The sequence below is a fragment of the Gossypium hirsutum genome, chromosome A01 (genome assembly GCF_007990345.1).
Source record: "Gossypium hirsutum isolate 1008001.06 chromosome A01, Gossypium_hirsutum_v2.1, whole genome shotgun sequence".
Taxonomy (NCBI): domain Eukaryota; kingdom Viridiplantae; phylum Streptophyta; class Magnoliopsida; order Malvales; family Malvaceae; genus Gossypium; species Gossypium hirsutum.
In genome coordinates, this window is record NC_053424.1 from 41,792,894 (window position 1) to 41,816,053 (window position 23,160).

General features: G+C 33.0%; 1 protein-coding gene across 4 annotated transcripts; it reads left to right on the forward strand.

Moving 5' to 3' along the window:
* The first annotated feature begins 227 nt into the window (after positions 1 to 227).
* LOC107921220 (insulin-degrading enzyme-like 1, peroxisomal) lies at positions 228 to 23,050 on the forward strand. Of its 4 annotated transcripts, XM_041111075.1 has the most exons (26): positions 228 to 620; positions 732 to 807; positions 1,253 to 1,320; positions 2,027 to 2,118; positions 2,210 to 2,283; positions 2,371 to 2,414; positions 3,517 to 3,568; positions 4,221 to 4,343; positions 4,465 to 4,577; positions 4,736 to 4,898; positions 6,228 to 6,320; positions 6,492 to 6,577; positions 7,646 to 7,732; positions 11,294 to 11,397; positions 11,833 to 11,935; positions 12,053 to 12,148; positions 12,237 to 12,426; positions 12,604 to 12,665; positions 13,539 to 13,643; positions 19,486 to 19,687; positions 19,816 to 20,024; positions 20,973 to 21,097; positions 21,180 to 21,231; positions 21,310 to 21,396; positions 22,266 to 22,388; positions 22,536 to 23,050. In XM_041111075.1, exons 1-26 carry the CDS (start codon positions 498 to 500, stop codon positions 22,761 to 22,763), a joined length of 2,880 nt encoding a protein of 959 aa, XP_040967009.1. In that variant the 5' UTR covers positions 228 to 497; the 3' UTR covers positions 22,764 to 23,050. The 4 variants fall into 4 exon arrangements, with proteins under 4 accessions (XP_040967009.1, XP_040967016.1, XP_040967012.1 ...); XM_041111082.1 differs by lacking the exon at positions 13,539 to 13,643; XM_041111078.1 differs by lacking the exon at positions 7,646 to 7,732.
* The last annotated feature ends 110 nt before the right edge of the window (positions 23,051 to 23,160 follow it).

The window sequence follows — 23,160 nt, forward strand, 5'->3', positions numbered from 1 at the left end:
AATTTAACTTAATTAAAATCTCATTTTTTTTATTTACATTGTTACAAAATGAGTATTTTTATTATTTTAAAATTTCACACTAATAAATTTAACAAAAAAAATTTTAACAATTTTAATAATTAGAATAGGCTAAATTTCGCTAAATTTCTTAAAATAGAATTACATTCCAAAATTGTAAAGAGTACAAGGTTTTACCTGCAAGTTATGTAATCTTAACGCTGTATACAAACTAAACGCCCAAATCAAAACAATCTTTGATCCATGTGTTGGACAAAAGAACAAGAGAAAAAAAAAAGACTTGATCCATGTACAGTCAATTTTAGGTGAAGCAAAGTCAAGTTTGAGAAAGTATGGAAAGAAACTACGAACCTTCCTCTTTCTCTCTTTATAGACGTATCATCCGGCCCGGAAGTAGCAGATTAATAACTCAATCTTCTCTTCCGCTTTCCATACCCAAGCTCAAATCATCCAAACATAGATAAGCAGTGAACTGAGAAATGGCGGTCAGCATTGAAGATGTGGAGATTTTAAAGCCCAAAACGGACAAAAGAGAGTACCGAAGGATCGTCCTTAAAAATTCCCTTCAAGTTCTTCTTATTAGCGATCCCGACACCGACAAGGCAAATTAATCTTCCAATTCCTTGACTTTCATTTCATTCCCAAATCCATTACTATTATGAACCTTTCTTTCTAATTTCCTTGTTTCTTTTTTTATTTATTTTATGTTACAGTGTGCTGCTTCTTTAAATGTGGGTGTCGGTTCCTTTTGTGACCCTGTCGGCCTCGAAGGCCTCGCCCATTTTCTTGGTATTTATTTTTTTTAATCCATTTATTTGATCTTCTTTTTGTATATGTGAACTGCCAGGAATTTTTTGTGTTACTTCTATTCTTTGAATTTAACAGTGTGTGACTTAAGCAATTCTGTTCCTCATCGTGTTCTTAAATAAATTGAATGGGCTAAAATTTTGTAATCAGTATAGCTCTCACTAAAATATGTCATTAATGCTGATTAAAAAAAAATTCTGTTGGTTCAGTAAAGTTTATTATTACTGGGTTGAACTTCCCTTATCGTAAATAATTCAAAATGATCTTATTGATTTTCTGATTATTTTTTGTGGTATTATTGTTTCTGTGCATTGATTTAATTGTTGAAAGAACTCTGGTCCAGCAATTGAACAAGAATTGCATGGTAGTGGGATAGTTATGATTTTTACTTTGTTTTTTATGTTTAACATGTTGTCCTTCCTTGCAGAGCACATGCTGTTTTATGCTAGCGAGAAGTATCCCTTGGAAGATAGCTACTTAAAGTATATAACAGAGGTATTGCCCATCTTAAATGCAGAATGGTCATCTATTGATGAGTTCATGCGGTTTTAATGGTTACTTTTTATGAAGTTAAAGTTCCTCGTGTTTTAATTACAAACTTGCTATATAAGTATGCAGAAATTGTTAAAAGAAAGGGAGAAAAAAAGAAAAAGAAAAAACCAAAGTTTGAGAGGGGTTCAGGTTCTTAGTATCTCTAGTATTGCTTACTAGTCACTTGCATCATACCTTACGCCATTAAAATTACTGTGCCTTTTATGAGGTCAGGTATTTGGATCAGTTATTTGGCTGTTATTGATATAAAAACCATTGTAATAGATAAGCACTTCTAAACCTTTTAAACCATAAAAGTATCAAAATTATTTCTGAAGCATCAATAAAAGGGGTGATTACAAATTCTTGGTATCTTTTTTTGCCAAAACAATTGTATAATATTATAATTACAGAAAGACATGCATAATAGATAAGCAATCTTAATCTTAGAACCAATTGAACATCAAATTTGAAAGGATTCATGTAAGATGTTTGTGATCTAATAACCGATTAATTGTTAGCTAACTTTGAATAGAATTAACTTCAAAATTTGTAAAGGGATGCCTTAAGACAAGAGGCTTATAGTGAAGTAAAATCATTTGCATGACTTGTTTTCAGATAATATTCCTTTGATTTAAAATTTAAGTAGTTTTATTTTCCTGATTTACAGCATGGAGGCAGCACAAATGCCTTCACAGCTTCTGAGATGACCAACTATTTTTTTGATGCCAACACCGATTGCTTTGAAGAGGCTTTGGACCGGTAGATGTTGTTTATGCAGTCTTCCTTTAGCAGTTATTTTCATCTTGTTCTTTTAATGCATGCGAGACTGGGTGTTTTCCTTGCTCTTTAGGTTTGCACAGTTCTTCATTAAACCATTGATGTCGGCTGATGCTACCATGAGGGAAATTAAAGCTGTTGATTCTGGTTATCACTTTGGTTCTTGGTTTACTTTTAACACATAGATTCCTTTATTTTAATCTATAATTAATCAACATGACTTTTTCTTTGTAGAGAACAAAATGTACTTATTGTCTGATGAGAGGAGAATGAGCCAGGTATTATTTTCTTATTGTTGTATTATTTTCTTATTGTTGAACCATTTTGAAAGATTGCAAAATCTCAGCTTTCACTAAATTAAAATGTTGGTAAAAATTTCCCTTTCTGTTACTACCTATTTTTCTTCTTTTTTTTTTTTGGAAGAAATGGATTTTGGAGTCGAATCCCCATCCCGCAATCCCCTAACAGAGTGTCTATGTGACACATGTCCAGCCCTTCTGCAATACAAGTACATTTTTATTGAATTTAGTTTTTTTTTTAATTTGGTTTTTTCTTTGTTTTACATTTTAGAATGATATTTTAAAGGGATTAATTTACATGGCAACTCATAAGTTGATCTAGGGTTAAAACTTAAACTGTTTGAAGGAAAAAAAAAATCTCATGATCTAGGATTAATTTACAGCCCTTATGGGCATGTTTTTATTGGTTGTTAGTTTTTTAAAAAAAATATTTTAAGTTTCTTGATTTACTTTTAAAATGATATTTTAAAGGGGTTAACTTACATGGTAAGTTACAAGTTGATTTGGGATTCATATTTGACCTGCTTGAAAAAAAGAATTAATTTATTGATTATCTATTATTATGTTTTAAATGATGTATTCAAAGAGATTGTTGTGGATGATAATTCATTAATCTATTTAATATCTATATTGAACTTAAGAAAAAACAATATTTTATATTATTTATTTTTATTTTTAGATTAAAGTTTATAATTTTATTTTTAAATTCTATTTAAAGTGTTAATATGCATGTTAATTCTCAAGTCGCCTGCATTTCATTATTTTATTAATTATTTTATTTGTATGATTTGTAATTGACCCGTATGTTAATTATTTTCAATTTATGTTTGAATATTGTATTTGAAGTAGTTTATCCACATAATGATTGGTTGATTGATTAGCATAATATCTTACCTGATAGAGAAACAAAGTTTAAAAAAAAAAGATTTTATTACTTATGCTTTATTGTAATTTTACATGAGTATTTAAAAGGATTAGTCTGCTTGCTTACTTGCATGTTAAAAATTCGTACTCAATGGTGAAATTTCTAGATGTATTCCTAACTGTTTTTTTTTTGTTTTAACTTTTTCCTTCTTTGCAGCTTCAAAAACATCTAAGCTTGGAAAGTCATCCATATCATAAATTCGGTGGAGGTTAAAACCCTTTCTTACTGATCTTCGTTCCTTCTTCCCTTGACCCCTTCTGTCTTCCCTTTTCTCTTTAGTTGAATTCTTAGACTAGCAGGCTATTGGGATGCATTCTGCATTATAGGTAGTCTACTAACCTAGTGACATTGGAGAATAATTATAAAAAATTGAATGAGAAAGTCCGTAGTAAAAACCCATTTATGAACCTGAAAATGCTTAGTTTAGCATTTCCAGTTAAAAAAAAATTCCCAAGACTCCTGTCTGAATGTCTTTGATTTTGAGATTACTTATTCTCCTTTCTGAGGGATGCTAAGGTTTTTTACTCTTCTTAGATGGTTTAGATTTAAGTGCTTAATTTAATTACTACCCTTTTGAGCATTCTCTTGTTTTTCAATATTCCTTCAATATGCAAGGATGGGATCTTGAACTAGATCTTAATTTTGAGATACAGATGTATCTCTCTTTCTCAAATAATTTCTTTGGTTTTCTTCTTTTGTGATCTTTTTTATCTGTTGGATGTGTCTGATTTTTACCCGCCGATCTCTACCACAGTTTTCTGGTCTTCCTTTTGGCATCTTCTTTTGTGTTTTGAACTTGTAAAGAAAGAAATGACACTAGTTTATATTTTTATGCTTATCAGTAACTTGTTCATGTATAGGGAACTGTGATACTTTAGATGTTAGACCAAAAGCAAAGGGAGTTGACACAAGGCAAGAACTCCTTAAATTCTATGAAGACAAATATTCAGCCAACCTCATGCATCTGGTTGTTTATTCAAAAGGTAGGTAACTAAATTTTCCATTAAGGACTATGGCTTTGGTAAGAAGAAAAGTTGTTGCTATATTTCTTTGAATAATCAATGTTGCAATTTAATTTCTTTTTTTTTTTTTTTGTATTTTCAGAAAGCCTTGATAAAATTCAGAGTCTGGTGGAGGATAAGTTCCAGGAAATCCAAAACTCTGATAGAAGCCGTTTCCAGTTTTCGAGTCAGCCTTGCACATCAGAACACCTTCAGGTATATGGTGCTGTTATGTTGTCTATGCGCTGTAAGTGTGTTATGTTTGTCACAATTTTGAGCAAAGCAAGCAAGACTCTTCCACAAGCTTCAATGTTATAAGAGGCTTTTTTTCCTTGGCTGGTTTCTTTTCTGTTCTTTTTCTTCTCAATTCTCAGATTCTTGTCAGAGCTGTTCCAATAAAACAAGGCCACAAATTAAGGATTGTATGGCCAATAACTCCAAGCATTGTTCATTACAAAGAAGAGCCATGCAGGTATCTTGATCATCTCATTAACCATGAAGGAGAAGGATCATTGTCTTATGTCTTGAAAAAATTAGGTAGGTTGCTCATATATATGCTTTAGATAAACCAATTTGGAAATATCTCAAAATTCACGCATCCCTAAAATTTAGGATGCGTCCTTTTAAAATCCAAGTTGTATACTTGTTTTGCTTTTTGGTTGACATATACAAAAATACCAGTTCATGCACATCCTTTATGTGTATGAAGTAGGTAATATTAAAACAACATAAAATACGAAAGAATTTGAGTCATTTTAAATTGTAAAAGAGAGAAGTCAGTCTTTCGGATAAATGCATGTAAAAGAGACCATTCAGAAAAATAGTCATGTAAATGGGTTTTTCGACTGTAACCCTCCTTCATAGGAAAAGTAAATAACAAATAGGGTCTTACCATCACAGGTTTTATTTTTTCATTTTATGATTGGTTTTCTCATCAATTCACTGGTGTTGCTGCATTCATTATGTTGCAGACCGTAATATATTAGTTAACCATATAGAATCTATAATTAATCTAATCATAGGCTAATCGTAGGAGTTATTGACTGATCTTAGGCTAATGTTAGGATTTTTCTTTATTTACTTCCTTTTTCTCAGCTACTGTAACAACTATATATCCTAGTCTTCTACCTGAAACAATACAGCAATTTCTTCTATTCCCTTTGTGAGATTTTACACGTTACACTGAACTCAATCATGGGCTTTGTTATTAGTCTAGATTGGCCTTTTGATCTTATATCTTTAAGACAAATTTTATCCAAGTATTTTGTTTTTCTTTTAGTTTTTTCCTAAAAATAATGTGCTTCTTTACTTAAAGATATTCAGTTTATTCCATATTCTACACATCCCTTTAATGGTTCATTAATCTCTATATATTGTTGACAACCCTTTAAACTTTTCATGGATGTGGAAATACAAGTTGAGGTTTTGCAAAATATGTTGCTGCATTTTGAATCCTGTTGTTAATTCATACCGCATGAATCAATTTGGAAATTCATCAAATGATAGTTTTGGTCAGTACAAGTATTTTGCTTCTCTGTTTTGTGTCAAATTAGGATCATCTTGAATGCTTCAATAATTTTTTTATCCTTTAGGTATGTGGTTATTCTTTGAAACCATGATATGTTTACGCTGCACTAGGATAAGTTTGAATGTATACACATGGACAAATAGGCATCATGCCCACCCTCCCCCCTCCCTTTTTCTCCCCCCCCCTGGCTCCCTCTATTTTCTCCTTTTTTAAGGCATAGATAAAGTTGTGAATGTTTGTGAATTTATGTTTATGTATATATGTGTAAGGGCATTATATATATTTATTGTGTGTATATTTAGTGAATTTTGTGCCTGCATATGTATGGAATTTTGTAGGATGGGCTACTGAATTGTATGCTGGTGAAGATGATAGGGCTTCAGAGTTTTCTTTCTTCTATGTAGTAATTGATCTGACTGATGCTGGCCAGGGTTAGTTTTATTTTCCTTCACACTTCTCTTTCATTATATGGTGTTTGATATGCTTTTAATCATTTTAGTATTATTTATTGATAAGAGATTATTAAGGCTTGGAAATTTTGCATAGGAAACAATGATGTCTTTTAACTTGACTAATATTGTTTCTTATTGAGTAAATTTCAGATCACATGCAAGAGATAATTGGCTTACTATTTAAATACATTCAGCTGCTGCAGCAATCTGGTGTTTGTAAATGGATTTTTGATGAGGTATGCATATATTATACTTGAATAATTATAGTTATTGTCTTGTAGGAGTTGTTGACCATTCATTGTGACTGTTTATCATAATTTCATGTCCTTGTTGCTTGCATATGTGACCATATTTCTGTTTTAGCTTACCCACAAAGGCTGCTTTTTGATTGATAACATGCTGCAGTTCATTAGATCTCGTGAAAACAACTGTCGACTTGTGGCTTCCGTGTAACATCTCTAGATGAAATGTTTGCTCTTAGATTTAATTTTTTTTGGCAGGAGAAAGAAGATTAGGATTTATTTTTTAATTGAGGTTTTGCTTATGGGAATTATGTTAGACTATGGTTAAGAATAAGGATTGATGGGTGATAATAGAAAGGAATGTGACTAAGGCTACAAATATGTGTAAGCAAGAAAGGGAGAGAAGCTTGGAGAAAGGGTGGGAGTTGATATCAATAGTGGAGATTGGAAGAGTATTTAGTCTTTTAGCGAGGAATAGTTATTTCATTAATCAAAAGAATAGTGAAATCTAAGTAACTGGTATTCCAATGATGTCTAGACTACCCTAAACTTCAAACCCTTCTTGATAAAAGAACCACAGAACAAACTTGGTCTCGAAGAAAATAAATGTAACTCGTATATAGTCTACAGTCAATAGCTTAACCCCAGTGCACTGAAATAAGGAGCTACAATTTTGCCCTTGTACATGGAAGCAGCCTAAATTTTTAATACAATCACATTGGTGCGCTTGTTTTGGGAAACTTATTTATTGCTGATTCTTTAGTAGCCGGAAGTAAATTGATTACCCTATGATTAATTTGGTTAATAGAAATAAAGTCAAGTGTCTTATTTTCATGTTTATCGTTTTGAATCTCTTTGTTGGTGTCTTTTCCCCCTTTATTCAAAACTTATGAACAAGAGTAAGATGACTTGATAAACTTTCATAACTATAAGCACCTTGGTCAAGGTGATTTCAGAATTCCTAATGTGTCATTTTGTTTTCTGTGCATCAATGGTTTGATTTTAGTTATAGCCAGGATCTTTACATTAATTATTCTAAGATATTTTGATTTGTGAATGAAGCTGTCAGCTATTTGCGAGACAGGATTTCACTATGAGGACAAAATCTCTCCTATTGACTATGTTGTTCGTATTTCTTCAAACATGCAAGTAATTAAATCTCATCCCTTCCATCCCATTTTCTCCATTTCATTGCTTTAACTTTTTTGTTCTTGTTTTATACTGTTAGTGTTTTGATGTAATATTAATTAAAACTACATGGACAAAATCTCTCCTATTGACTAGGGACATGGCTAGCTGACTAAAGCCCCTTGCAATTTTGCTACATTAATCAAAATACGTGGAAAGAAAGGATTTTTCTGTATATTTGATGACATGACATGAAACATATTTTACATTTATTTTCTCGTAATGGGAAAATTACTAAAATAATACAAATTAAAGAACTTTTTATTGAAAAAATAGGGAAATTTACTAAAATGATATAAAATTAATATTTTTTAACTGAAATAACATGGGAGGATTTTTTTACCAAAAATGATACGTATGCTACAATAAAAAGGGGTGTAGCGATCAAGTGTTGGAAAATTCGATTTAGAAAATGATTATTTTAGGTACAACAGAAATTTTAAAATTTTTTAAAACTGAACCTATTGTGTTATTTATGGTGATAAACTTTAATTGAAATTATATTTGTGCTTTGTTCGAGGCAAACTAAAGCCGAAACCCATTTTCTATCAAAGCAAAGAATGAAAAATTTTAGTAACTTTCAATAGGAAAGTTAATTTTCTTTACAATTGAAGTTATGTGGTTTTTCCTAAAAAATAGAATTTATTTTGTGAAACAACTTTTCACTATTTTCTTGACAGAATAAGGATGAATGAGACATGTTGTAAATTACTCAACACATAGTTCCTATTTCTAGAGAAACGGTATAAGAGTTCTATTCGAATAAAGCTTGATTAAATAATAATATTTAATAGAAATACAACTTCTATTCCAATTAGGAGTATAGGGTGTACTGGAAGCCCTAGTAAATCACAAAGACAAATGACCCATGTTTTACTTTTCATTAATTCTATTGTTATTAAAAATCATGACCTAGGGTGCAGAATATTAAACAATATTCCAGTTTAACTTATATTTGAATACTGGTTTTTGGTTTCTTATTTATTTAAATTCATGCTTTTATTCACATCAAAATATACGAGTCACATGTACATAGTTTATTATCCACTTAGAATTAAGATATTCACATTATGATTGTCATAAGTGAATAAAATCCATAAATGGATTTAAGATTTATTCCACTTAGGTCATGTCCTATTTACTATTAGTCCAATCAGCTACATCTATAACATCTTTTACGAGTCATTCTCTCTGATACTCAAAATAAAGTTATATCTTTTATTGGATTTCATAAACGACATATTAGTTTTTCAATCGATTCATTTAATCTTGATTAGACTAAGTATGCGTTTAGATTATCTACTAATATAAGTAATTTTTTCGTATTACAATTCGATTATGGAATATTGTTTAATATTAGTTAAACCTTATATAATCAATAAGCCAATATTTATTTTCATTTTACTTTGTGTGTTAAAAATCATTAAAGATAATAAGATATTAATGAAATTAATAGATATTATATTAAATAAATATGTTTAAAAAATATAAGTATATATAAACGAAAATACTACGCTAAGTGTACTAAAATTTCTGAAGTTTTCTTCTAACTCAAGACCACTAAAAAAAACCATAAACCACCCAAATAATCCAACAAACACTGAAAGGAAGTACATTTTGGTCAATATAAATTCTGGAATGCCGAATTAGAAAGGTAAAATTATAATTTTTTTTTTTCATTTTGACTGAGATTGCATTGCAACTATTCATCCTCTAACGACAGACATCAAAATTGTTTGTGATAATGTAAGAAATTCAAAATCGATTTAATTCATTATGCGATTTTATGGAAGCCTCAAGATTAGTAACCAATTGATAGTATATGTATATTACAATGGGGAAATTCGTACAATGGACGATTGCTCAATTTTTGAAACCAACAATAAACTTGCACCAAGGTTTTATAGTGATGCTAACTTTGCGGAAATAGAGAGAGATTAGTTTAAAATTAGCGGAAAGATGTAATCGAAGGTTATTAAGATTAATATAGATTTTCGATGTTATACGTATAATATATTCATGATATGGACAAACATCTGATTTAGACTTATGCTGAATGGGTGGGGGAGGGAGCAAATGTGTATAATTTGCCGTCACCATCTTCTGGACATCATGTTTATAATCATGCATAGTGTTGTGAACAACTATAATATCTTGCATAATTATATCATGATTCTAGGATTAATTAGCACAACATTACAAAATCATATCTTTCTTTATGACTTTCCTTATTTGTGTTTAATTTTTTACTATAAATAGACTGTGTAACCTAATGTAAAGTGACAAGTTTTCCCCTAATTTTCTCCTCTTTTCTTTTTATTTCTCTTTCTTTTTCACGTTGCTACAGCCAACAGTAGAGTTGCAACAGCAGCTATTTTCTATTGCACATGGTATCAAGAGCCAAGTTGAACCTTCCCCGATAAATGAAGTTTTTATTTTTTTATTTTTTGTTTGTTTCTCTGGCCATACTCAACCGAGCTCCATCTTCTCTGTTCCTCTCAATGGTCGTTGCCTTCTCTCTAATATTTCCCTATTTTTATCTACTTTTTATTCAATCAATCATGTCGGAATCTCACAAAAGTTCTGCCGAAATCACCAACCCTGTCACAAGTTCCCTTGCATTTTAAAATATTACTGCTGTTACAAGCGGAGACTTGCAGAGCATTCAAGCCACATATCATTGAATGGGAAGCATTACTTGAAGTGGTCACAATTGGTCCGCACTTTAAAAAAGGGCGGGGGAAAATTGAGCCATTTAATGGGCACAGGTCCTTCGCAGGACGAACAAGACTCCATGGTGATGTAATTGTTATGGAAGTCTATGCTGCCAGAAATTAGTGATACATGTATGTTTCTCGGAACAACCAAGGAGATTTGGGAAGCTATCTGACAGACATTCTAAGGTTAATGATGCACAAACCTATGAAATTAAGACGAAAATTTCAGCAACCAAACAAGTGACTCGAACTGTCACTGGGTATTTGAGTCTCTTACAAGGCTTGTGGCAAGAGATTGATCATTATCAATGCATCCAAATGCACTGCTGTGAAGGTGCATCAATTCTGAAACGATTTGTGGAAAAAAAATGTATTTATGATTTTCTTGTAGGATTAAATGTTAAATTTGATGCTGTAAGAATGCAGATCTTGGAAAAACTGGAATTGAGACTGAGCTAGAAGCTATTGAAGGGTGCTCCTGAGGTTCTCTATATGTGGATACCATTTGTTCCATTTGCTGAATCTGTGACTAAATGATATTTCAGAAGCAATATCTTTCTCAAGTTCATTCGGTAGCTCACTTAAGTGCTTGTTTAGTTCCTTGTTAGGTTCCTTGTAGAGCTTTTCTAAGGAAAATTGCTTATTTTAACTAGTATGTATTTAGCTTTTACTTCTAAGACTTACTTGATACTGTCATCCTCAATTGCCCTCATTTATATGTTCTCCTGCAATTCGTTCATTTCCTTTAATATTGATGCTCTCATGTTGGAGCTTTGATTCTGATATTTTGAGAAGTGAGTTTCAGATATATCCTCCAAAAGATTGGTTGGTCGGGTCATCATTGCCTTCGGATTTCAATCCAGACACCATACAAAAGATACTAAATGAGCTTTCTCCTGAGAGTGTTAGGTATGTGTTCAAGTAAGGTTAAACTGGAAGATTTGAAGCATTGAATTGTCTCATTGGAGACAACACTTACCTTCATTTTAATGCAAGTATACATCTGATTGACTTGTTTGGCCCTCCATCTGAATTTGTTATAACTTTTCAATAATGATAAACTCAATTATCAGTTTGAGGCTTTTGCTTAACATCAGCTTTCAAAATTTCTGTTCTATGTTTTTGTGAATTATATTATTCATGTTACTAAGTAAATTGGTTGCCGAGTTACCAAATGCATTTGCCTCAACGCATCAGAGCTCCCCCTAAACAAAATTGCTATTAATCTTATATATCTCATTACAAACAGTTTCTGGGAGCTATCTGGAAACTTTTTTACCAGTAAAGAGAAGTTGCAGTTGTGCTTTGATATAGTTTATTTCTGAATCCTGCATTTTTTAACAGAATCTTCTGGGAGTCAAATAAATTTGAGGGACTGACTGACAAGGTTGAGCCATGGTATGGTACTGCATATTCCATTGAGAAAGTTAGCCCCTCAAGGATTCAGGTCCGTAGTCAGATATTGCTGATGATATGTTAATTACATTTGCATAATACCTTCATTTCTCTATGATTTAGTCATTTGATTATACTGAAAGAAAAAGGTATCCTTCTTTGACTGCAGGCATGGATGTCCTCAGCTCCTAACGAAAACCTGCATCTACCAGTACCTAATGTGTTTATACCAACAGACTTTTCGATTAAGAATCCACAAGAGAAGGTTTGACGAGCCTTTCCATTTGATTTTATTAAAATCACCTTATTTTTACATATATTCTATCTTCTCATCTGATTATCCTTTGGAACAGATCAAGCTTCCGGTTTTGTTGAGAAAGTCATCCTATTCAAAATTATGGTACAAGCCTGATACAGTGTTTTCTACTCCAAAGGCATATGTTAAGATAGACTTTGACTGCCCCTATGTTAGCAACTCTCCCGAAACTGAGGCTCTTGCCAATCTTTTAGCAATGTTATTGATGGATGACTTGAATGAATATGGTATGATAAATGCAGAGGATTTTTCTATAGTGGTTTCTGTGTTTTCCATAGTGGTTTAAATGTCCGAAGGCACAGTGTTTGATAAGCAAAGCCTTCAATAGTGACAATACATTGTTCTTTAATTTGAGTAAGATTATCTTCTTTGCTAATGCCTTGTTTTATCTTTGCATGCTTCAGCTTATTATGCCCAGGTTGCTGGTCTTCATTATGATATAAGTCACACAGAAAGTGGTTTTCAGGTACTTATTATTTTTATTTTCCCTGGCATTAATGTGATTCCATCTGATAATTGTTTTCGTTGAACTAAATGGGAGTTATCTATGGATATGGTAATGGATTTTTATGACACATACCTATCTTAAAAGTAGTACTTACTGAAAAAGATTATATTCTTAATGAAGAATATTAACAGAGACGGAATTTAGATGTCTATCACAGTAATATGGAGGTGGGGTTGCATATTTCATTGTTAAAGCTCAACGTTGCTCAAGTTTGGCAAATTTTCTGAGGGTTACTGGGGTCATTTTAACCTATGCCTGACCTTTCCTGACTCATCCACATTCAATTGGTTGGTTGGGTCTGTTTACAAATTTTGTCTTGAACAAAATGATAACAAATGCCTTGTAGTTTCAAACAATTATACATCCTTTCTTCTTTTGACAAAAAGAAAAAGATTTTTTGAATGCTAGAAGGTAACTGAGATTAATGGACTACCAATTCAAGAGAACCCCAAATATTGCTCTACTTTATTATCTCTTTTTTTGGTGAAGACCTTCTATGCTATTGCTCTTGGGAAGTTTACTGAAATGCATAGCATGTATAATCTTTGGAGAATGTAAACAATTAACTTACACTTCCACACCCAAAGTCCTGCCTTACTCTTGTACCTATCTGTGGTTTGTTTTCTGTTATAGTTAGATTGAAGTTAGAATTTACATGATATGGATGCTCAAACTGCATATTTAATTTGAAATGATCCTAGGGACAAATTTTCTTTTGTGGTAAACATTTCTCTCTCTTTTTCTCTCTATATATGTGTGCAGCTTCCAGGTGGTGTATAGTATTCATCATTTCTTTTACTCAATTAAATGGTATCATTTAATCACTTTCAGGTGACTTTGGTTGGTTATAATCACAAACTAAGGATCTTGCTAGAAACCATAGTCAACAAAATTGCAAAATTTGAAGTGAGACCTGACAGGTTTTCAGTAATCAAGGTAATGACTAGGAGGCAATATTAATTTCTAATTTCACTTCAGAAATAAGAACTGCCTTTTATTGTCAGCATGCTGTTGTCTTTCCTTGCTCTTGTCCTTCATGTATGTCTTAGTCATTTGTTTCTTATTGATTTAAAGAAGAATAAAAAGCAATGATTATGACTCATTATGCCTTAAGGTTAATTACATCCGATATTCAGATATTGCAGCCTTTTATTTCTCCTCAAATTTGTCACTAACAGCAAATTTAATTTAGGTCCTTGTGAATGTATTTGTTGTTCTCTCTTGTGGAATTAGTTATGCATTTGTTTGGTTTTCATTGAGACTTCATAATGTTGGTACTTTGTCATGCCGACGCACAATCATCCTAATGTTTATATCTAGTTTAAGTGTCCTGTGGCCATTCTGCAATTTTTCCATCCATTGTTTCATCTTTTCTTATTGTCATATCCAAATTTGATAGTCTGAAAAAGAATGTTTCTTTACTGTTTGGTTAAGTGTACCATATAGATAGCCAAGTTTGAAGATGATTAAAAATTCAAGGCAACGTTGATACACCAAGACCTAAAACCACCTTTAGAGTTTCAAAGGACATTTATGTTTTTTATAGTGTAGCCAGACATTTCCTGGAATAATTTCTAACAAAAAAAATACTTGAAAGATACCAAATTTTTGTAACGTTTGATGGTGCTTCAATTTCGAAAGCAATAGCTTAATGGAAATGTCTCCAGTTAACCCCTTATGCCACATAGGCTTGATATATTCAAGAGATGGGGGAGTCTTATGCCATCTGCGAAAAGACAGTAACCAAGCAGTGTGAGTAGCATGGCAAGGGGCTTTCAAATCTTCACGAGTCACTCTCAATAAATTTATTTGTGTTAGGAGGGTAGAAGATATTCTTTTCCCGGACAAATAGATAAGGGCAGTTTAACTATGGATATTTATGTAAGTTTCACAGCTACTAGTTATGTAAAGGTAGCCGCAAAGTAGGCAACTGCCTATCCATCAAATGCAATGCTTTTGTAAAATTGCTTTGAAGGGAAGGTAATGTTGTCCTAAGGTCCTTTTTGTAGCTGTTACGTTGCTTTAGTACCTATGACCTTCGCTTTACAACAAAACATACTTTAACTATCAGTTTGTCTCGGTTTCTGAAATCAAGAGCAGATGAAGATATGATTCATGTCATGGGACATTGGTCATCCATATATAATCATTTTCCTTCAGTTTTGTTAAAAAAATGACAAGAAAAGAATACAATTTTTTGTAATCTTTAATGAAATTTCTGTGTGGTAGCCTATCTTCTCTCTGTTGAAATAAAAATGTGTTGAGAATAGAAATTCTTTTTCTTATATTATAAAACCAAAAATTTACATAGCTATTTATACTAAAAGAATAAGTCTAACTAAGGATATGTAAATAGTACATTGAGACTAAAAATCCCTAATTTTAGGTTAATCAAATCCCTAAAAATCAGCAATGGGATTGGTAAGCTGTCAAGAGATAAGTTGTCAACACTCTTTCTCAAGTTGGTGCGTAGATATTAGACATGCCCAATTTGCAAAGCAAATTATGATAGCTTTTTTTGTTGAGTCCTTTAGTGAACACATCAACTAATTGTTTATTAGAGGCTATATGACTTAAGTCCAAGATGCCGATAGTCAACTCTTCTTTGATGAAGTGTCGATCAATTTTTATGTGCTTTGTTTGATCATGTTGTATTGGGTTTTTGGCTATACTGATGGCAGCCTTGTTGTCGCAATATAAGGATAATTTTCCTTTATTCGACAACTTCAATTCTTCCATAACTTTTAATAACCATAGTTGTTCGCAAACTCTTTGAGCCATAGCTCTGTATTTTGCCTCAGCACTTGATCGAGCAACCAAACTTTGCTTCTTGCATCTCCAAGTGACTAAGTTTCCTTCTAAAGTGTGCAATATCCAGATGTAAACCTCCTATCATCTAGAGATCTAGCCCAATCTGAATCTGTAAAAGCTTCCATCTAGAGATGAAAATGCTTAGAAAAAAAGAGGCCTTTTCCTGGGGCAGACTTCAGGTAGCGTAGAATGCGAATGACAACTTGCATATGAGATTCTCGAGGATCATGCATAAACTGACTTACTAAACTGACTGCATATGCTATGTCAGGTCTAGTGTGAGAGAGATAAATTAGTCTACCAACCATTCTTTGATATCTCTCTTTATCCACTGACTCCTTATTCCAGCTTGCAACTTATGATTGCTTTCTATAGGTGATTCTACAGGTTTGCATCCCATCATACTTGTCTCGGTCAATAGATCTAGGATGTATTTTCTCTAAGAGATGAAGATTCTTTTCTTTGATTTGGCAACTTCAATTCCTAGGAAATATTGTAACTTACCTAAATCTTTGATTTCAAATTCTTGAGCCAAAGACTGTTTTAGTCGAGCCATTTCTTCATCATCGTCTCCTATCATCATTATGTCATTAACATATACAATAAGAAGAGTGATCTTACTTTTGTGATGTTTCATAAAAAGGGCATGATCAGCATTGCTCTTTTGATAACCAAAAAGGATCATAGCTTTGCGAAATCTATCAAACCTTGTTCTGGGAGATTGTTTCAGTCCATACAAGGCTTTCTTCAATATGCATACTTTCCCTTGCGTTTTTGTATTATCAAATCCAAGAGGAATCTTTATACGTATTTCCTCTTCTAAGTCTCCATGTAGGAATGCTTTTTTTAAATCAAACTGTTGTAGATTCCAATTGAGGTTGGCTGCACAAGATAACATAATTTTGATGGTGTTCATTTTGGCAATAGGGGCAAATATCTCTTGATAGTTCACTCCATAAGTTCGAATGAAGCCTTTAGCAATCAATCTGGCTTTGAACCTTTTAATCGAATTATCAGACTTGTGTTTTATAGTAAGTTTCATTCTTTTCTAGTGCTTTCATTTCTTCAATCATGGCTTCTTTCCACTTGAGATCTTCAAATGCTTCATGCCAATACTGTGGAATAGACATAGAAGACAAAGACAAGGCAAAGGCTTTATAGGAAGGGAATAATGATTTATAAGAAATAAAGTTAGACATAGGGTGTCTAGTGCAAGATCTAACACCTTTTCTTTGGGCAATAGGTTTATCTAAATTATTTGGAAGATAGGAAAGTAAGGGTAACTCACCAAAAGAGGAAGATTTTCGAGTCTGGAATAAGTTTTTCAATAGTTACTGAGTCAGGTACCACTTTTCTCTCATTGATATCCCCCTAAAGAAGTGATTGAGTTGTACCATAATTGCATGATGGCTTTTTCTGTTCTAGGCCTTCTCGAATACTTCTTTAAATCTAGTTTGTCCAAATGCCCAACAATCTCCTTTTGAACAGTAGTCTCCCTCTAAACAATAGCTTTCTCTTGAACAATGGTGTTGTCTGGAATAAGTTTTTCAATAGTTATTAAGTCAATTAAGTCAAGTACCACTTCTCTCTCATTGATCTCCCCCTAAATAAGTGGTTGAGTTGTACCATAATAGGGTTTAGTTTCTCTGAATGTAACATCCTTACTAACGAAAGTTCGTCACAGAGGATGATAACACTTGTAACTTTTCTATGTTGGAGGATACCCAATGAATACACATTTAAGGGCTCGTGGATCTAATTTGCCTGCTTTTTGATCATGGACATAACATACACATCCAAATGCCCTTGAAGGTACAGTATAAGTATTTTGTCCTTGTAAAGTTTCCAAAAGACTCTTGAAATTAAGGGTTTTGAGTAACACTCTATTAATAAGGTAGGCCACTACAAGAATTGCGTCCCCCAAGAATGGTTTAGGAAGGTTCATGGTAAACAAAAGAGATTTGGCGACTTCTAGCAAATGCTTGTTTTTTCCTTCCAGTGACCCTATTCTATGCACTAGTACTGGGACAAGTTGTCTGATGATTCATCCCATAAGACTCCAAATAAGTATCAAAATTGTACTCTGCACCATTGTCAGTTTTAAAAAATTGTATCTTAGCATCAAATTGAGTACACATCATTTTATGAAAAGATTGGAAGCATGTAAACACATAAATTTTTTTATTTTAGCAAATACACCCAAGTCATCCTAGTGTAGCAATCAATAAAAGTAACAAACCACCGATTACTAGATAACGAGACGTGTCGAGTATTACTTCTATTATTTCTCAAAAGATAAGAATTTTTAGTGTGTTTAGCAAACTTACAAGCTTCACAAAAACAATGAATGAAATTGAGTCTTTGAAAATAAACTGGGGTATAACTTCTCTATAACAAAAAATGATGGGTGCCCTAACCGCCGATGCCACTACATTATTTCTTGGTTGATAATCTTATTCCCTCCAAAAATAGCTTCAATGGAACCCCCAACATATATAAGCCATCATGCAATCTACCACTGCCAATCTACCTCCCTTTTCAAAGGTCCTAAAATACACAATGATCAAGAAAAAACTCAAATTTGCAATTTAAGGTATTTGTTATGGTACTAAAAGATAAAAGGTTGACCAGAAAAGGGGAACATGTAATACAGAGGATAGTTTACTATTGGGTATACAACTGACAGAACCTGATCCAATTACAGGAGTAAAAGACCCATTAGTTATCTTGACACTATCTTTTGTTGACTTAGGGAGTAGTTTAAAAAACTTTTAGAGGAACCTGTCATGTGTCTATTCGCTCAAAATCAATAATCCATGAGTCAGTATTAATGTGAGTATTAAAAGCATTACTTGACTGGACAAAATTGGATGTTGGATTCGAGGAAGAGTCAAGTTGGGACAGGAGACGTCAGAAATGTTGAATTTCATTTGAAGAAAATGTTCTAGTGGATGCAGTTTCTATAGATGACTCTGTAGCCTTAGACAAGTTTGCTTGACCCCAATTTGACTTATTTTGTTTTCCTCCCCAGCCTTTGGTGGGTCAACCATGTAACTTCCAGCACATGTCCCTATTATGTCTTGGCTTCCCACAATAATCACACTGCAGATTATCTTTATCAGGGTTACCATCTTTCTTTTTCTCTTGAGAGCCACTAGCGACCAACCCAGCCTTCTCAGTTGGTGTTCTATAAAGCATAACACCTCTTTGCTTTCTTCTTTGTGAACATTGGAGTATGCTTCCTTAAGAGAAGGAAAATTAATTTTTCTGAGAACTTGAATTGGAATTTGATCATACTCAATGTTTAACCCGGCCAAAAAATCGTAAACCCTCTCTTTCCACAAGCTTCTGAAACTTAACTGCATCGTCGGTACAGTCTGCTTGGAAATCTTAGTCATAATCTAGCTATTGCCATAAATCGCTTAGTTCAGAAAAATACTGAAATTGACATCTCACCTTGCTTAGTGTTGTGAACTTTATTGCGGATTTAAAAAATCTAAGCATCATTCCCAACTTGTGAGTAGATGAGAGCAGCTGCATGCCATATTTTTTCTGCAGAGTCAAGTAACGGGTATGTTTTGAAAATCTGGGGTTGCATACAGTTGATAAGTCGAGAGATAACAAGAGGGTTATCAAAGTCCCATTGATCATAAGTGGAATCATTTAGTGTGGCACTATCGTGACCATGCGAGATAATTGTGCCCATCAAGTTTTACAAGACTAATTTGTAACGAGGGATTATCATAAATAATTATTTTTTTGTCAAGTCATTTTTTTTCTTCTTCAGAAAACAGCACCACTAGAGCCAATAACAACAAGGTATACCGGAGAAACACCAAAAAAATCAACAGTGGTGGTCGTAGAATCAAATTCATTAATGGGTCATGTGGCTTATAAATGTTTTTTTCCTGTTAATTAATACATTTCTTATAACCTTTGTTCTGCCTTTGCACTCTGTTTTTAGCAGGAAATGGCAATTAAAGCCTATCAAAATTTCAAGTTCCAGCAACCCTATGAACAGGCTAACGACTATTATTCATTAATAATAGAGGATCAAACATGGCCTTGGATGGAACAACTTGAAGTTTTGCATCGTCTTGATGAGGAAGACCTTGCAAAATTTGCTCCAATCATGCTCTCACGGGCCTTTTTACAGTGTTATATAGCAGGTTTGTCATATCTTCCTTCCTTCTCTCTCTACCTTGATTGCTTTTCGGTTGCATCTAGTTACCTGTGCTTGGTTCTAACTATTGTCATCCTTTTTGTTTTGTTTTATTTTAATTTTTTTCTCCTGTAGGAAACATTGAACATGAGGAGGCAGTATCAATGATTGAGCACATTGAAGATGTGTTCTTTAAGGGTTCAAACCCTATATGCCAACCGCTGTTTCCATCCCAGATTCTAAGAAATAGAGTAGTTAAACTAGGAAAAGGCATGAATTTCTGCTACAGTAAGGAAGGCCTTAATCCAAGTGATGAGAATTCTGCTTTAATCCACTATATCCAGGTAATTGTGTTTGTCTGGAGAACGTAAAATTTTTTGTGACCCCTTTTTTGAATTGCATTTTCATTCAGGAACCACTTAATCACCCTTAAAGACAATGATGTTCGTTAAATTTTGAGTCAATGCATAGCTCAGAAGTATCCAATTTATGCCATTTTCATTTAAGAAAATTTTTGCTGCTTCTTAAAGAATGTGTAATATTTGAATAGCAGATTTATTGGGATTAGATTTAATTAGATTTTGTTTTGTTTTCTTTACTTTTAGAATAAGCCCTGGCATGTATATATATGTACTATTTAATAGAATAGTCCTGAAAGAATATGTCTGATGTTTAGCATTTTCATGTTTATGAAGATAATTTTTACGTTTTCATATTTAATGTTTATCATTTAGTTTAGACAACTGCTACCTAGTCAGAATGTTGTATAACTCATCTATTCAACTTAACCTGTTATGTCTTAAAAACTTTCAGAGACCAAGTGCTAGTTACAAAAATCGAAAATCTTGTATGTTTCTTTTTTGGCTCCTACCGTGGTGCCAAGCTTCGTGAAAATTTTTTTAATGCATGTCAATGCAGCTCTAAGGTTCCGAAAAGAAGATATTTGTGGTGAATAAACAAGTATATGTTTGCTTTCTATGGAAACAACATTGATATTTTGCAAAGTTTTGCATGATTATGTGATGGATGATATGCATTAAGGCTATTATTGTGGGAAATACTTTTGGCAACAACTGCTGATTCTGGAAAAAGATGGCCTATGAAACCTATCTTGGGGACAATCTGAAGGTCTTTCAATTAATCAGACACTAACGTGATTATTTTTTGCTTTGTTTCTTTGTCACAGTGTGTGTGTGTGTGTGTGTGTCCTTTTGCTTTTAGTTGACATTATGCTGCTTCTTGATTATCTAGGCTTTATTTAGTTCTGACATGAATCTCATGTGAATGGTCAGGTTCATCGGGATGATTTTATTTTGAATGTGAAACTTCAGCTTGTTGCTCTTATTGGAGAGCAAGCTGCCTTCCATCAGCTTAGATCTGTTGAGCAGCTGGGATATATTACTTACCTAGGCCAGAGGTATGATAGAAAAAAAGAATTCTTCTTATTTTATTCTAGGATTGTACGCCAAATGTTAAGCTCTTTAATTGTTTCTCATTAGGAATGATTTCGGTATCCATGGGTTGCTGTTCATTATCCAGTCTACAGTAAAGGTGAATAATAGGTTCTTTCTTTTGTATGTACCTCCTACCTTGTACCTTTTAACTTAAGAACACAATCTCTCTTAACAGGATCCTGGACATATTGATTCCAGAGTTGAGGCATTCCTCAGAATGTTTGAGAGTAAACTGTCTGAAATGAAAAATGATGAATTTAAGGTAAGATGGAGAGTTCTTCTGCTGGAAGTAATTTCTTTTCCTTTTTTTCTTTTTGTTTTTTACGGACTTTATTTTTAAACTGCACGACAGTCTAAAGGTAATTTATGAGGTGGTTTTATAGGGCACTAGTAGCCTTTTTAGAAAAACTTGGCTTTCATTACAAAGTTTTTCTAAATCAAGTTATTGATGTTATTTAACTTCGGCCTCTAGTGGGATTTTGTTATTTTATGTACTTCTGGAATGGCCTTTGTCGTGGTCCATGGGTCTTAGTTTGGGCTTAATTAAGATATTAGGACTCTAAAATATATTTTCATAGTATAATATTAAGGAACAATATTTGGTATATTGTCGGTGGAATTTAAAAATTCCACAAGCAGGGTTTGGGTTGATGGCAAGTGTAAAATTTATAACTCTGCTCATGGATTTGAAAAAGTATACTGCCGGTATATTATCCTAATATTAATTGAGGGCTATTGTATTTCTTTTTTTTTTAATATCTTAGTCTGAGAAAGATGGTTAGTAATACTTTTCCTAGTTATATCTATTTATTGCTAGTCAAAACCGGAGTTACCCAAGAATTTATGAGAGAGAGAGTGATACGTAATCTTCTTTCTTCATTTGACAATTCAGCCTCATAACAATTGGAAATCCTTTGTCTAACGAGCATCTTAGTTGAATTTTTTGTGCATTTAGTAGATGGAGGAATTTCAAACTAATTCCAATATTTTTCTTAAACATTTGTTGCAAGCTTGCATGTTCATGACTCCCCCCCCCCAAAAAAAAAAAAAAAGATTCGATTTGTATGCATCTTTGGTTGGGTTTGAATGAGAGCTTGTAATCTAATCGTAAATTCCTGACTTTTTACACAGGGCAACGTAAATGCATTGATCAATATGAAGCTCGAGAAGCACAAAAGTTTAAGCGAAGAATCTCAATTTTACTGGACTGAGATCATCAGTGGGACTCCCAAATTTGATAGGAGGGAAGCTGAGGTATCTCAATCAATCTTGATATTTTTCTAAATATTGAAAGGCTACTCATCAAAGAAAACCCATATACATGTTACTTTACTGTTAATCTGCAATGAATATTTTAGTTTTATCTTGAATAGTTCATCTTTTACTATCTGTTTTTAACAGGTTGAAGCATTAAAGAAACTTACACAACAAGAACTGATAGATTTCTTCGATGAAAATATAAAGGTCGGTGCAACTCGAAAGAAAACACTTAGTGTGCGAGTGTACGGGAACCAACATTTGGCAGAATACAACTCCCAGAAAAGTGAAGCAGTTCAACCAAATACCGTCCAAGTAGATGATATCTTTAGTTTTAGAAGATCTCGACCACTTTATGCTTCATTTAGGTGAGGTTTTGGTCTCCCTTGTTGATTGGACATGCTTGCCGTGGAGAAAAACAGAGAGATTCTCCTGTTAGTTTTCATTAAGTTGTTCTACATTGGAGAAAACAGAGGATCCCTCTTGTCTGTGATTTTGTGTTGTATTGTACTTATTCTCTTGATTCAGAAACAAAATTGTTCTGTGATTTTATTTGTTGTATCTTAGGTATGGAAAATAATTCTCTTGGTACAGAAGCAGAATTGTTGCGACTCCAATATTCAACAAATTAAACCTGTGGTCCGAATATATTTATTGAATTTGAATGTGCATGTCTATGTTACTTTATGTACACACATTTCAATGTAACACTTCCTATGCGTCATTGTATCATTAGCTCAGATATCAAATACGTGTAACACTTCCTATG